At 33.7% G+C, this 17,674-nt stretch overlaps 1 protein-coding gene across 1 annotated transcript; it reads right to left on the bottom strand.

Annotated features, from left to right (window-relative positions):
* Positions 1-573: 573 nt before the first annotated feature.
* LOC115956057 (lipoyl synthase, mitochondrial) lies at positions 574-7,287 on the bottom strand. Its single transcript, XM_031074516.1, has 4 exons — positions 6,706-7,287; positions 6,118-6,329; positions 4,475-4,854; positions 574-964 (listed from the first exon to the last, which is right to left on the bottom strand). The coding sequence occupies exons 1-4, from the start codon at positions 7,095-7,097 to the stop codon at positions 845-847; spliced, it is 1,104 nt and encodes a 367-aa protein (XP_030930376.1). The 5' UTR covers positions 7,098-7,287; the 3' UTR covers positions 574-844.
* Positions 7,288-17,674: the final 10,387 nt, after the last annotated feature.

Here is a 17,674-nt window from a genome sequence, read left to right as displayed (position 1 = left end):
CACGACTGGAGGGGTGGAATCTAGATGTGGACCACCTGGTTTTGAAGATAAAAATGCTGAAGGCATAAATATATAGCCCCCACAGAGAGCAGAATTTTAGTACCTAATCATAGGTGGTTGGGTGGGTAAAGGACCCCAAACCAGTCTGGCAAGCTCTTAAGCTACTAAACACTGCCACCACCACCGGTATGATTGCAACGGAAAAACTATATATATGGCTTCAAGTACGTTTTGCCAGCACTGTTAAATACGCTTTTGGCATCCCATCAAGTAGACCCAAATGCAAAGTATAGATAATTTAAGACAATATCAATAAGAGCAGCAATCTAGAAACTATTGAATTGTAAAAATTTTACTACAGAAAAAACATGGAAAATGGAGTGGCCTCTCTAAAGCCTTTGTTAAGTTCAGCAAATTATCCACTGAGAATTACTGCTAATTTGTATGTTCCTAATTCACAAAGGGGATTTTCAAAAACCAAAAGTGGAGCATGGATATGATTTATACAATTAGTGCTAGTACTATCTAGATATACAACAACTAACCAAAAAAAAAAATGTATCAACAAAGAAAGAACAGCAGAACAAAATTGAATAATTATACAACAAATTGGATGTACAAAATCAGGTTAGGATTACAGAGAAGTGTCCACAAAATTTCAAGGTCATACCATAAAGAATTTGGCACCCAAGAAGAATAGCCTTCTTTTCTATATTAGTCCTAACCATTTCACTTTAGAAAAGTACTAAAGCTGATTGAGCTTAAGCCCAAGTAATTATGACTCAAACAATACACGGGAAGTGATGAATTTATAATATTATATGTAAGAGGGAAAAAATACTCATCAAGAAACAGGAAGCTGTGAAGAACTAGCCCGATCTGATTCAATCATGGATTTGATGTAGAATTCACCTGCTTTATATGAAGATCTAACCATAGGACCAGATGCAACGTATCGAAATCCCTGTCCATCCAAAGCACACAATTGATAATAATTATACAAGCGCATACACATTGGGAAAAATACTCATTGTCAACTTTATGCATGTTGTGAGAGAGATAATGATTGATATACATGTCATGATCAACAGACAATCAACATATGTTTGATACAATCAGATGGTATAATTACAAATCCAAGGTATGTTCCTAGATCAACATGGTGTTACATGTCATAATTTTATTTTCATTTTTTAAATAAGAGGTGTTACATGTCATAATAGCTTCACAAGAATGTCAAAAGAGGAAAAAGAAAAGAATTGTAAGAGACATCAAAGGATCAAAGGATGCAAGTCCTACAGTAAAACCAGTATAGACATTACTTATGTGTTAATGATGTTGTCAAATGACATTAAAACATATGCAACCTTTTATGACACAGTAAAGGCAGACAAGCCAACATGAAAGTAAAGTGCATCAAAATAATGAATCACTTCAACCATGGACAGGTAACACATCAACTGTCTTATTGTTGTTGTTCTGCTGTGATTTTGGAATCCTAACATTTATATGCTCTTCAGTGGTTGTTCTGATCGAGCAAGATGCAAGACATTTGATGGGATAGCCCATCCCTGTACATTGTTTTGACGTACTTACTTTCATGTTGTTGTCTGCCCAAAAAAGAATAAAAACAATAAGAAAGATTTTCAGTCCAAAACATTGGGATCAACAATAAATTATCAACAGGCTAATTGGGGTTGGCCACATGTTTTCTTCTCCACCATTCTAACATATCCATAATCATACTTCTTTTTAACTCCTTAATTAATATGTCTTCATTTATTAATTCTACTAGTGTGATTCTAGGCCTTCCTCTACCTCTTTTCATTCACTCAACTTGAATCAAATCACTCTTCCAGAATGGTGCATTAATTTCTTTCTTTGCACATGAACAAATCATCTCAAGCAACGCCACCTGTATTTTAAACAAATTTCTTCATTCCTCTCATGTCTTTCCATATATTTCCACTCATACATTTTAACATTCTCATTCTAGCTACACTCGTTTTATGAACTTGTTACTTCTTTATAGCCAACATTTAGTACCATATAGCATAGTTGATATTATTGCAACATTGTAAAACTTTCCCTTGCCCTTATCTTATGATTTGCATCCTATTCCATCTCTTCATCCTGATGAATTATTTATCCCAGACAGAGAAAGCACTCACTCTATGGTATCCCTTTATCATCAAAATTTACAATCCCTCCATCTTTGTTTCTCCTTGTACTAAACTTAAACTTTGTGTACTTCGTTTTAAACCTAGTTAACCTAAAACCTTTTGATCTAAAGTATCTCTCCATATTTCCAACTTGAAGTCAACACCATATCTACTTTCATCCACAAAAACTAAATCACTTGCAAAAGGCATACACTAAAGGACTTTATCATGAATCAATCTAGTAAGTTCATTTAGTGCAAAGACATGTGGACTTAAAGTTGATCATTGACATAAACTTGTGAATTGAGATACCTCCACTTGTTCTCATATCAGTTACAATTTTTTCATACATATCCTTAATCACCATAACATATTTTATAGGAACCCATTTCTTTCATAAAATCCACCACATAACCTCTCTAGGTGCTCTTTCATACATCCTCTCTATATTTTATAGGAACCCATTTCTTTCATAAAATCCACCACATAACCTCTATAGGTGCTCTTTCATACATCCTCTCTATATTTCTCCATTAGACATCTATGTAAGGAAATGACTTGCACGGTAGAACTCCCTAGTATAAACCAAATTGCTTATTTAATATTGTTGTTTCATGTCTAAAAATATGTTCGATCACCTGTCAAGAGCCTTGTAGCTCAACTAACACCTACTAGTGTTCCAATGAAGAGACATCCAAGGTTCAAATCTCTCCACCACCATTGTAACTATTGAATTATCAACAAATATATATATATATATATATATATATTTGATCACTGTCTCCCAAAGTTCCATTTAAGGATAGTAACAGTGTTATTTGGTGTGTGGGAAGCTATGTCTGCAAAATCAATATTGATGCTTGAAATGAGGATGCTAGAGATTGGAGTGAAGCATTTCAATGTCCAAAGTAGACCTAGCACAAACAATTGCACTAATTATTGTTTTCCTTTTTTCACTCTTTCTAATCCCTTAGTCCCCAGGTTCAGGCCAAAAAAAAAACACTCTGGAAGAAACTATGGTTGCATAAGGTGATCATATCAATGTGGTAATGGGAGTTCATTTAACTAAGTCAAAACAAAACATTTGGCCAAACAGTTGCTAATGTTGCACTTTGATGTGAACCAAAGTTAGCAAAATTATGTGGCAAGTTGACACAGAATCAACCAAGAAAAAAAAAACTCTTAAAAGGGGTAGAGGAGGGTAGAAAACGACATGAGCAAGCTCATTGGCTCATTGCCAATGATAACACAATGGAGATGCAGAATGGATGGTAATTCTGCAGCCAACCCAAACTTAGGATAGAGAAAGTGCAGCCTCTGCCCAAACATTTGAGACATATTGCCTGAACTAATATCTAATACAAGGCATATGAAATGAAGATGAAGTAAGGTGGTGTTCTTTTAAAATTAAAGTGTATTAAAACTCATTATGCTATTCACTTAGTAAAATCAGGTGAAAGCTTAAAAGCAATGCTCAAGGAAACTCGATTTTAAAAGTCCTTCATTTAAAGTCAGCACCTAACAGGTAAATGAGCAGTTCCCTAATAATTAGTATCCAGCTTCCATTTGTAGATATTATGCATAAGTCAAGCTAAGGGTATTCCATTTGTACATGTACCATGAGTGGAGGCACAACAGATATTCTCAAGAAACCACATTGAATAAAGAACCTAAAACTACATCTTTTCCTTTCTTTCTCATCTTTTTTTTTTTTTTTTTAATAACAAATTTAGAGAATTATAATTGACTATGAGCAGTTAGATTAATAACCAATTAGAGAGAATATTTAAGTAACACTATGCTGCATTGATATACTTGTACCAGAAAGCATGAATAAGATTCAAAAAAATTAGGAAGAGAAAAAGATTGGTCACTACAGGCACTCACCTCCATAGGAGGAAGTATAAATCATATATATTACAAATAAATTGTCTTCCAAGTAAGCACAGTAAAGTAAAAGAGAACACACCATCACAATTAAGGGGTACTACAGTCAGGTAATTCTTAGTGAAGATTGAGAAAGTAGAAATTGAAAAGATATGAATAAAGTACTATTATCACCATCATGTTGAAGGAAGGGAACTACAAGAAGGGGGATTGAAGAATGGGAGAGGGAGAAAATGCTGTAGCACTACCAATCATAGCCACTAGCATGCAAAGTGTGAAAACACAATACACACACACACACAAATACCCTTTCCCCAAGACAGATTATCTGCCCAAACTACAATAAAGTTAATCAAACAAGCCATGCATGTAAGAATAGAATAAATAGATGTTCCATAATTAAAAAATAAAATATTCAGGCATACCATTTCTGTGCCAAGAGTTTGATACTTCTCAAAAGCCTCAGGTGTAATGTATTCAGACACTGGCATATGGCGCTTTGATGGTCTCATGTACTGACCAAATGTCATCACATCCACACCTGCTGCTCTTACCTTCTCCATAGTTCTGACAACTTGCTCGGGTGTTTCTCCACAGCCTAACATTATTGAAGTTTTGGTAAGTGTTCCAGCAGGAGCATAGTCCTTGGCCATCACTAGAACATCTAACGACTGCTTGAAATTAGCACGGTGATCACGTACAGAATTCTGAAGCTCTTCAACCGTTTCAATATTATGAGCAAAGACATCTAGTCCTGATTTAGCAACTTTCTCTACACAGCCAGGGTCTCCTCGAAAATCAGGAACTGCACAATCAAAATAATGCAAGCAACATTACAGAAAGAACAAAGATGTATCTAAAACAGTTAAAGGCATAAATCAACCTAAAAGAGTCCTTGTAAAGTAATCCAACTTCCTATATATAAGCAGAATTAAATTATTTATACATTTGGATCCAAATCGAACCATGCATTCCAGTCTAGGTAAACTTTATGGTAAGTTCCAAAACTAGTATTCAAATGCCTCTCTCTAACTCTGCCAGTAGTGTAAATGAGCTTCCCTATAAGCAAATTCCAACATAAAATTATTCAGCTCAACTAGTAGAAGCTCCAGCACCACCAAAAGAGATTACACAGCCAGCCAATTAAAGGGATTGCATGGCTCATGAACCACATTTTGAGAATCAGGAGCTGCACACTCAAAATAGCGCAAGCAACATAACAGAAAGAAGTAAGATGCATATAGAAGACCAAGAGATGTTAACATAAAGAGTCATTGATAATGTAATCCAACTTTTTTTTTATTTGTAGTTACACACGAACCCAATGGATCTTGAACTGACAACCTCACCATCACCTAGGAGTCAAGCTGTCTAGGTGCCAATTGAGCTAGAGTTAATTGGCAATAATGTAATCCAACTTTCTATACATAAGCAAACCTTTATTGTGTATGCCAATGGTTCCAAGTTCAACCAAACAATCCACAGCCAATGTAGACTTTAGAATAAACTCTAAAACAAGAACCTAGGAGACTTTCTTTGGATCTGCCTATAACATATGTATATAAGCTGACTATATACAGATCGTAACAAAAAGCATAATCATCCAATTAAGGGCCACAGGTTTTAAAACTATGAAAAGCCCAACTGCTTTGAGTAGCATTTCTCAAAAGCCACCTAAAGAGCACAAGCCACTCCACAAATTTGGTGAAATAAAGAATCTTTGATTTACAAAACAAGATGCAGGTAGCTTTTGCTTTTTGAAAGCCGAAGCTTCCTTGGAAAAGCCCCAACAAACAGGGCCTAAAGCGTGACTAAATTAAGTGCCAATTCCTGCAATACAGGAAAATGGACTTCAACAGCAATCACAGAAAAATGGGAAACACATTGTTGGCTTGTGCAGAACTAGTTGTGGTGTTCACTAGCCTACATTTACAGTTAAATTCCAAGTAACCTACTGCTTTTCTTAATAACAATTGGTGATACTTGCACAACTTTCAAATTCGGAAATCTATATACAAATTCATTAATTCTCACAATTAAAATAAAAACAAAATCCAAGAGCTCATACCCAAGGCTTCTATCAGCATATTCGGCTTCAATGCCTTCAACTTCTGCACTGTCTCAGTAAAATGCCCACTCCCTTGGTCAGGCAAATCATCCCGGTCCACACTCGTAATCACCACATAATCCAAACCCCACGACGCAATTGCCTCTGCCACATTCCCCGGTTCATTCGGGTCAGGCGGGGGAGGTGTCCGTGACGTCTTCACATTGCAAAACCTGAGAATTTAACAATTTCAGTTAAAGTTAATTCCAATATCAAACAAAGCAGACATCCATCCCTCTTCACAAACTTGTAAAATCAATTCCATAGAAATGCCCAACACTATTATCAAAGAAAAGAAAAGCAGAGGACAATTTAAAAAGTCACACTTTAGCCATATAAGGTCTAATTGTATTTGTTTAAGTTTAAAGTATTCATATTGTCATGAGATTACTAATGCATTTTCCTGGGCTCTTTTACACATAAGAATTCTAATGAATTTGAGACTGAAAATAAAGTGCAAATTCGAAGTTGGCATTGCAAATCAAAGCATAAAGTGTAATTCACTCAACAAACATAATTTAATATAATCATAAAATTATGAATTGTTACCGGCAGCCGCGGGTGCAGGTATCGCCGAGGATCATGATAGTGGCGGTGGCGGTGCCGGTTTCGCCGCCAGACCAGCATTCGCCGAGGTTAGGACACCTGGCCTCTTCGCAAACGGTGTGGAGTTTGAGCTCACGGAGCTTCTTCTTGATCTGGACGTACTTTTCGCCTCCCGGTACGGCCTCCTTCATCCATTTAGGCTTGGGCAGGGGTTTCTTCTTGGTGCCGACTTCGACGGAGTACACGAAGTCCGATAGCGTGGGAGATTCACGAGCCAGCCGAGCCCGAAGGCCATCTAGGGTTTTGGGGAATTCAGAGGGCAGCGCTGTTGTTGTTGTTGAGGTCGAGAAGGTTCTGGCGGTTATGGTGGTTATGGCTCTCAATCTGGATTGCATCGTTGCTTTCGTTTCTCTCTCTCTCTCTCTCTCTCACTCGCTGCTGTGTGAGAGAGAAGAGAAGAAGAAGAAGAAGATGGAGATTGGGTTTGGGTGGTAGTGGTGGTTGTTGAAATGTTGAATGTTGATTTTGGAGGGACTCGACTCGAAAGCCTGGATCAGATCCTCTCCGTTTACGAATTACGACCGGTGCAGTTGGCGGGTCCCTGAACAAAAGGTGGAAATGCAATTGGGCCGATCCTGGGCTTAGTAGATTGGGCTTCAATCTGCTCAAATAAAATCCAACTCTCTGCATCAGCCTCGGCCCTTTTTTTTTTTATCAATGTACCAAACCACCAGTTAAACCATAAAAACCGTCAACCGAAGTATCATTTAGAATAATAGTTCAGTGCAAAATACTGAATATGCAATGACACATTATTAAACCAGGTAAACTGATGGATTGCACGGATTTAATCTTTTTAACCCATGGATAAAACCAAAAAAAATACCGTATATATTTACTAAATTACTGAAAATTGAAAAGCTAATCCGATAAAGACAAAGTGATAAAGACTAAAGACTAAAAAGATAAAATAAGAGTTGTGCCATGAGATGAGAGTTGAGATTAAAGAAAGCAATCCTATGGCTTACTCCAACATCTCACAAATATGTAATCTCTAGGGCTTAATGATTAAGCTAAAAATTTATTTTGTATTTCTATGAGATATGTTGTTTCAGGACTTTTTGAACTATATAACTTGGTTATTGGATGATATATATTGGAATGATTTTTTTTTTTTTTTTTTAATTCTCTAACTCTATGTCATATGATGTAATTTGTTATTTTTATAATTTATTAATTTACCCAAATGAAGTATTTTTATTTTACTTTAATTGCTTTTTATAATTATAAAATATACTATTTAATTAATTAATAAAACTACAGTTCAACCAATAAACCACTGGTTGAACCAATGAACTAGTGAACTAATTCTTCAGTTGAGTCAACCTCTAGTACGGTTTTTATAACTATTTAAATCATCATACGTTCATTTAAATTTTAAAAAAATATTTAAAATTAATGCATAATTGTACACATTTTAAAAATCAGAAGAAAAAGTATAGAGCACCTGGCCACTTGCATCAGTGCTTTTATAATAGAAACAATATCACATTTTAGTTAGCTAGACTCAAAATTCACTCACATTAGGTTATGCAAAGTTGTGTAAAATAATGTATTATAAACCCGATTTAAAATACTAATATTACTATTTTCATGTATGTTCTAATAAGTATTATTGTTTACTAAAAAAACTGTATAAAAATACATAATTATTATAGTAACCGTGTAATTATTATAATAACCGTGTAAATTTATACTAGCATTCTTCACATTTAGTTTTTTTTCTTCTTTACATATTCTAAGGATAAAAAAGAGAATGGATATTAGTTATTGTGTGTGAAGAAAAGAAAAACAATTAAAAAAAATCAAGAAAATGTGATATTTTAATGAAATGTAATGTAAAATAGATAATTTGATATACGATGTTTTGACAAGTATGCAAAATAGAAAGAAAAAAAATCTTATTCTTAAATAAATAAATTTTCACAAGAACTAATGCAAATTTGCACCGATCACCGATGAATGAAGCTTTCTATTGTATTTTGTGCACAAAAGCCCATCTTCGGTTTTCATGGGTGGGCTAGTTTGAATGAGGTCGAATCACGGACCCTTTTTATATGGCCCAAAACTCCGGCTGAAAATTTTCACATCTTTTGGGCCTACAAAAATGTCCAAATTTTGTCAGGATTACATTTTGCTCTCCAATATAATTTCATAACATTTCTACCACAAAAAACAAAACCATAATTTCATGAATGGGAAAGGGGACCCTCCCATTCTGGTAGGACAAATGCGTAGATGAATGATGATTATGTATGAATAAGAAGAAACACTTGATATGTCATGTCTACTCCTTCCATCAAGGCAACTAAAAACAAACTTATGTGCCAATTATGATACACCATGCGGATTTGATTAGGCAATTATACAATCATACAATAACCTTATGGACATCAATGATGATTAAATTAAGGATTAATACCCATAGAATACACAAATATTCTCTTCGCACTTTCTCTCTTTCACACGTGTTCTTGGAAAAATAGAGGAATTTGAAATTCTACGTGGTCAATAAGACCAGGCAGCAGCCTGGACTACATTTTCCGGGCACTTTCACACATTTATTAAACAAGAGCTCCCACAATTTCCTTACGTTTCCACTTTCTGGGACCCTTTTTGGAAGACACAAAATCAACAAGTCAATTTTAATTATTAGAAGGATCTATTTTGATCCCTACTTACCGATTAGTTGGAATGGCAATTCATTTCTCCCCATATGGCCATATAGAAAATAATATTACTAATGGTAATAAAGAAAAGACAAAAAGCTATGCTTCCAGCTATAAAGAATACTTTCTTCATTCTTTTTTTGACAAACAGCTATAAAGAATACTTGACTCTACATAGTAATATGTTTCAAGTTTGCAAACCCAAAAAAAAAAAAACCCATTTTGAGTTCATATTTTTGCTGGTTCCTTTTGCTGGTTCTAGAAACATCTGTGCTCCTTGGAATACAATATTGCCCTTACCCTTATTTTTGTTTTATTTATTGATTTTTTTTTTTTTTTGTTTTCCTAGAAACCGATAAAAAAAAATTTATAAATGAACTAAATCAGCTTAGAATATATCCAGTTCAAACAGTAGATTTTCTACCCATATATTAAGAGCAAGTTGACTCTTCTAACAATGAAATGAGCAAGTTGATTGCCCTCTCTTTTTCCATGTCTGAAGCTATATTTACGAAAAACCTCTGACAGTATCCAAATAACATGATCACTATTCTATTGATACATCCATCCATTGTTCTATTGTTGTTTTAATCTATATATTAAATGCAGGCAAGAAATGTGAGACGCCCCATTTGAAAGCCCAAGTCCACTGGGGTCCTATTCAAACATTTAAATGCATTTTTTTGTTAGTTTTTGTTATGCTGATAGTAATGTGATTTAGAAAATATGACAGAGACTAATCGAGACTAGGTAACCATGATTTTGTTTGAAAAATACAGATGGAAGCACAACCCTACCAACCAAATTTAAGTCAATGGAAACACAGTGGTCCCGGGACATTTGATTCAAAACTTAAAAGAACACATATTGGTGATGATGGTTGAAGATGGAAAGCATGGTGTAAATGAGCATATAAACATTGATCTCCTCAGCAAACTGACAATTTTGAGTTCGATAGCGTTGGAGGTTGACACAGTCTGATTATACAATGACATGTGACCAATTCATATGACCGTGGGAACACACAGCCTTCATTTCTCGTGGTCCTAAGTCCTAACTACTACATTTTACCTCAATTAATTTAATTTAAACCCATTTTAGATTCTCTCTCAAAACCATGGCGTGTCTTAAAATTTTAAGAATAACCTATAAAATCAATGCGTAAAGCGCCTTTCACTACTCAACTTTATAGGGTCAATTTCATTTTGGTCCTCACAAATCACAATATATATATTTGTCGATTAGTTTCTAACTGATGTCAATTTAATCTTTCTTTGAAAACTACGTTGACACAATTAATTCATTAAGTTAAGAAACTAGGAATTGAGACAATTTTTTTTTTAGAACTAAATTGTCCTTAAAAATTGAGGGCCTAAAAAAGATTTTTGCCATCAACTACTAAAGCTTTTTTTTTAAAAAAATTATCAAAGGAAGAATCAAGTCTTCTCAAAAAAACAAAAAAAAAAACTCTTGTAATGCATTTAACGCCAATCTCCTCCTTGTATATATAAAGATAAATATTGTTCTCATCCAAAAAAAAAAAAAAAGATAAATATTTTTTTTATATTTTATTATAAAGCTTAGTCAACTAATGGAACTTGATATAGAGAACAATAGTGACCGGTTTTATAGAAATAATAGCATCCTAAACTTTGTGATCTTTGATAACAGAATTAGCAAACCCCTGAAGATCAATGAAAGAAGAAATTCTTTTGCTGGATCTGTTGCTTCAAAAAATCTTTGTTCTTTTCTGACAAAAAGAGATTTAAACATGTTTGTTATGTTTATCACAAAAGTCAAAAGGGGACTATCATTTCTATCATTCTTTAAGGATCACTAATATTTCCTTGTATCTAACCAAGTTGTGGTGTAAAATAAATAAAGAAATGTAAAATTTTAAGCTAAATAAAGAAAATGAAATGTCTTCCACCATTTGATTTAGGTGGGATTGTAACCCAATACATGGACATAGAGTATGATAGAGAGAATTTATGACAAGTTAGATCAGCTCGACCTCAAACGAAGTGGTTAATATGGTAATTCAAACTTCAAACTGATGAGATGGTACATCGACCAACACATCCAAAGCCCGCAAAATTCATCGAAGTGAAAACTTCACAAGGATGTGAACATTGTGAAAGAACCTTCTCCCTTTATCACCGTTGGATTCCTTGTCACCAGCCCCTAACAATTAAAGGTTAATTCCTAAGTTAGAGCATTTGCACCGATCACTGCAAAATAATAATAAAAAGACATCAATTTTACACATTTAATCTCGAAAAACACTAATATCAAGCAAGTTAAAAATGTGTTAATTGCAAAGTTGTTACGGTAATTGTGTAAATTTATACTGACACTATTAACTTTATATGTAGTTTTTTATTCTTTTTCTACATGTCTCGAGGCTGAATGAAATAAGTGAATAATGATTATTATATGTGAAAAAAGAGAAATAATTAAAAAAAATAAGAAAAATTGATATTTTAATGTAATGTAGTGTAAAATAGATAATCTGATATGGGATGTTTTGAAAAGTAAGTATGTAAAATAGAAAAAGTAAGTTCTTATACTAAAATATATTGTACTAAAATAGATAATCTAATGTGAGATGTTTTGAAAAATGAATATGTAAAATTAAAAAAAAAAAAAAAAGTTCTTATACTATAATATACAGAATTTTTTACACAAACTGATATGAATGCTTTTAAGTGGGACAAATTGTACTGGATTGAATCCTCCAAAATCTCGACTTAATTCTATCTCCAACAATGACACAAATAGCAACCATTGCAAGTTTTTATATATACAAATAAAATTCTAATTTGGGCATACTCTCTTACACAATCTAATCATTGTACTGGCTTAAGCATCAAAGGGCTTCCTCACTAGCACATCCGGGGCGGCAAGTCCTTGTTTTTCTTTGCAGGTGTTTGCGGACCAAGTCCAACCTTTAATCAAACTAAAATTATTGAAGTGGAACTATAGCGTGTTTATACTTTGTATGAGAGGATTAATTAAAGAAAATAGTATAAACGAATGTAATCTAAAATTTGGAATTGCGTTTTTATAATTTATTATTAGTTTTTTAAATATTTTTTTTTTTTTTGAGAAACAAACACATATATACAAAAAAGAGAGAAAAGGATTCTAACATAAATCATAAAGGCACATCACAACTTCACTCAAAAGTCATGATAACTTTTAAAAGAAGGTGGGGGCAAAGTTTTTTAAATAACCTAATTTGTAAAGGCTAAAACTAATTTTTACTTCTGTTTGGATAAATGGACCACGGTTTTCCAAATCATAATACATAGCTTTGTTCCGAGTAGACATATAGGTCCGTTTGTTTTCATTGTTAATGTACAATTGTACGTTTGTACAATGTTTTAACAATAATTAAAATCAAATATAATGAAGAGAATTGAATCAAACGTTAAAGTTTTTAAAAGTTTGTCACAACCTCAACATATGTCTATTATTGTTTTTATTTTTTATTTTTACTATGTGAATATCTATCACTGTTAAAAACGTTGATAGGTAAGACTATTTCGTCACAAGAACCTTTATTTTTACTTTGTAATTCACCCAAATTGGATAACCAATAAACTTGAATTCTTTATATAACTGACGTGACCAAAACTCGTAGTTCCCATGCGTTGTGTTTTTTGAGTGGAAAGAATCCTAAACAACATTGGCCAATCAGAGCCACTAAAAACAAAGATATTTTTAAGTTTTATTACACAGATTTTTTATAGTAATAACTTTCTACTTTCTACTTTTCACTTTATTATTTTTTATTTATACTTTAATATCCGGCTCCTCCAAAAAGCAAAAGTGTATTGTATAATAAATCTTTAAGCAACAAAAGCTTCAATAGCACACGTGTCACTTCGTGATTGGGCCCTGGTTTTTCTTCTAGGACAATCAACTAAACTTGGCTTCTGCGTCACAGCCAACAGAAAGGAACATGAGCATCAAGATTCGAACTTCAAAGGGGGTGGACTGGTGGGACCCCCACCATATCTCTTAGACAACATTTGGTGAAAGACAAAACCAGTTTGTATTTTGGTTGGTTCGCCGTCACACCATAGAGAATGAAACTACATATTTAGGCTACACATTATTGTGTATATATCCAAAGTTTTTTTTCTTTTTATGAGAGTGACATAACCGCTATATTTAATGGCTAAACTCAGCTAAGAGGTTGCTGTCTATGTTTTTTCTTTCATCACCACAAATACCCTCTAGAAAAAATTTGTTTTAACTTCAATTTATTCCGTCCATTTTTTTTTTTTTTTTTTGTTTATAAAAATGATGGGACGGATTCTCAATTATGAACAGGATTTGGATTTGCCTCTTTTGTATATCTGAAAGGGTAGCAATTGTGACCTTTGTTACCTACTCTACTATTAGTGCGGTTTGCTACTAATTTTAACCAAATTGAATTTAGCCAAGTGGTTGATTTAAGCCAATTCAAATTGTAAGCACCATGGATAAATAATAAAAGTAAATAAATGACAATACACGCCTTTAGCAAGACAAGATATGATTACGGAGATAAACCTTTAAAAAAAAAAAGTCCGGGACTACCCACTAAATAGAATCTATTATAAAGATAGTTGCAATACATAACGGCTTACAGAACCTTTAGTTATATAATGTGTATATACTTGAGCCTCCAACTCTTACTAGCTACATACTTCACTAGTTGTTTGTCTTTGCATTCTCCAAACGCACATCAAGTATGATGGCCTTTAAACCAATCTCTTGGTTACTTCAAGACCTCTTGAAGATCTTTTAGCACCAATTAAATGCACTTCAGGTAACAAGGTGTTTGGATGGACTCTCCTCTCAAAGATATTCAATGGGAGATGGTAGGAAGAGGTTAGGAATTTTTAGATCTAGTCTTTCTTTGCTTTGTGGCTGTCTTCCTCTCTTCTAAATTAGGGTTACAAAACCAAGTTTATATATGTGTAGGGTTTGGGGTTTAAATGGCTTAAAAAAAAATAAAAAAATAAAAAAATAAAAAAATAAAAAAAACCTCATTAAAAAGCTTAGGTCAGTCAAACAAGTGTTGCAACTAGTCAAGGGATCTGTTTTTCCACTAGCTTTACCAAGGTGTTTGGCGAGTGTCAAGCGAGTTCCTCTGGAAGCCACACTAATCATCTCGCTTGACCTAGATGACTGGTGAGGGACAAGCAAACCTCTCTGATTGAATCTTGCTGAACCAATTGTATTTTGCTCAACCAAAACTCTTGAATATAACACACTAAACGGAAACTTCTGGTATCTCCTAGTTTTACATCCAACCCAATTACAACTCAAATAAATTGAGTACAAGGAAACTATATGATTACATCAAAACTTTTAACTTGAAATTAGTCAACACTAAAATAACCCTAATAAACTATATAGATATAACATCTTTTTTTAATCAAATGGCAACATATGCTGTTACGCTTCGTTGGCATCATTATAAGAGCATCCACAATGGTGGAGCTAAAAAGCTATTTTTAGCACCACCATATACAAAAAGGGTGCTACATTGGTGGTGGTATAGGTAAAATTTTTACCTACATTGCTATAGTGCACAACTATATATGGCTGTGTACTGTAGTTGAAAGCTAAAAAAACAAATAATTTTTTATTCCTACCTCCTATTAAAATATTATTTATTTGTTTCTTTTTTTCCTATTTCTTTTTACTCAACTCGACAATTCAATCACTTCTCTCTCAACTCTCACCTCTCTCTCTTAACTCTCACCTCTGCCGAGAGTCATCACCCTTTCATCGCCGCCAGCCCACCCCCCAAAGCCCAACTGTCACTGGCCCACTCCCCTGCCCCTCGCCGTGACCCATCTCGCCCAGTCCTCCATCTCACTACTCACCCAACACCAACAAGCCTAGTCCTCTATCTCACCGTCAACCTAAGCTCCATCGTCAACCCAAGCCCCGTCACCAACCCATCTCTCTCCCAGTCACCCTTCCGCCAAGTCATCTTGCCCACAACGCAATCCCCCACCACGCCTAAACCTTGTTCCTAACTAACTCCACCAGCACCACCTTCATCGAATTTAAGAGCGCCGCGAGACCGATCAATGTAGAAACGAGGCAGAGAAATTCGGTTTTAGTGGTGTGGCTAGATTTCGTGGTGGCAGTTTGGCTGGGTTTCGTGGGTTAGTCATGGTGTGGCTGTGTTGGTGGTGATTTGTGTGGTGGTTTTTGGCTAATTTGGATTTTTGGCGGTGGTTGTGGGTGGTTGTTCTTGGTTGGCGGTGGTTATAGTTTGTGCCATTGATTAGTTTGTGGTGTATTTTTGGTAGTGGGTTGTACATGGTGGCAATTGATGGCTGTTGGGTGTGATTAGGTTTAGGGCGTAGTGGATGTTGGTAGTTCATTGTAATGGATATTATTTTATTGTGTTAAAAGTTAAAATAGATCCACTGATACTAGATGTTTTGTAAAGTGAGTAGATAAAATAGATTAAGTAGCTTTTTGTGGTGCCAAATAGCTAAAAAAATAGTTCCACCAATATGAATACTCTAAGAAGTAGAATTTAATTCTAGAGCTTTTGCAATGTAGGTTTTTATTTTAATCGAAAAGTTCCTTCATTTTTGAGTGTTTAGTAAATTAAAATGAATGGAGTTTTGAAGTTTAAAGTTATAGATTTATAAAATAAGAACAATAAATTGTAGAGATTTTTCTTAAAAGTTTAAAATTTTAACTTTCGCCGTAAAGTTGTTTTTAGTTTCAAGAGCCCTTTAAAACTCTTTAATGAAATTGTTTTCTAGACAAATGAAACGATTAAAGCATATGACTGATATTTGGACTAGGATCCCAAAGCAAACCATTGTCAGCATAACTATTATTACAACATGAACAATTAAAATTTTTATTCAGCAATGATGTCCTTCTAATTTGGATATGTTATCTTCTTCTCAAAAAAAAATAATAAATAAATTGGATATGTTATCTTAGAATAATTAAGGTCACATAGTTTAGTTATCATTCATTCATAATAATTAACTTTTTAATTTCTTATTAAGTTTTTTTTTTTTTTTTTGAGTAACTAATTTCTTATTGAGTTGAAATCAAAAAATAAATTCAAAACTTATTTAATTCAATACTATTTTTATAAGGATTTTACTAACGTGTACCCTAAGGGCACACGATAGTATACTATTTTTAGAAAAAGTTTTATCGAAAATTGAAAAAGTTTTAATAGTTTTTTCAATTCTCGAAATTTTTTTTTTCCCAAAACAGATTTACTTAGGGCACACGTTAGTATACTATTTTTAGAAAAAATTTTATCAAAAATTGAAAAAGTTTTAATAGTTTTTTCAATTCTTGAATTTTTTTTTTCCCAAGACGAATTTACTAATATATGCCCTAAGAGCATACATTTACTGAACCCTTTTTATAATTCAAGATACTCGTGAACTTCCCTATCAAAAAAATCAAAAGATACTTATTGACTTACAAGACTCTTGACAATTATATATTTCATAGGTCAATACAATAACATAATTAAATTCCCATAAAAAAATAGTAAAATTAATTGAACATAAATGTTACCCATATCATATGTAAAAAATAAAAAATAAAATTGCTAACTTAGTTGGAGTTATGTGTAAAATGAGACGGTGGGTGAGAAATAGAATAGGATAGATTCGTTGACAAGTGAAAATGACAGTGAGGACTGAGGACCCGTTTAAAATAGATAAAGACCGCTAGCCTTTTAAGACGCAGAATTTTTCCTATATTTATATGACTTTCTTTTTGTCCGTTGAAAGATATGAAAGAAAAATGTGACTTTTGAAAAAGCTCTCCTTTCTTACCTGGATATTTTCTATGTTATCCATGTGATGGCAGATGCGCCCAAACGGTCCTCAGTAGGGGTGTGCAGAAAATCCACCGACCCGTCAAACCCGATCCAACCCAACCTGACCCACCGGGTTGGGTCGGTTTTTTAGGCTTGGTGGGTTGGGTTGGGTTATAAAAAAAAAATTTATAGCGGGTCGGGTTGGGTTTGGGTCATAAAATTACAAACCCACCAAACCCAACCCGACCTACCATATTTAATATATATTTAAAATATATTTTATATTTAATAAATTTTTAAAAGAAAAATCAATTGTAGGGCACTTATATATATATATTTAAATATATATTATATATTTAATAATTTTTTAAAAAAACCAGCTGTAGAGCAACATTTTCTCAATTCCTCCTACTAATACTAA

Source organism: Quercus lobata, chromosome 8 (genome assembly GCF_001633185.2).
Source record: "Quercus lobata isolate SW786 chromosome 8, ValleyOak3.0 Primary Assembly, whole genome shotgun sequence".
In the NCBI taxonomy this organism is placed as follows: domain Eukaryota; kingdom Viridiplantae; phylum Streptophyta; class Magnoliopsida; order Fagales; family Fagaceae; genus Quercus; species Quercus lobata.
This window is presented reverse-complemented; position numbering and strand designations above follow the sequence as displayed.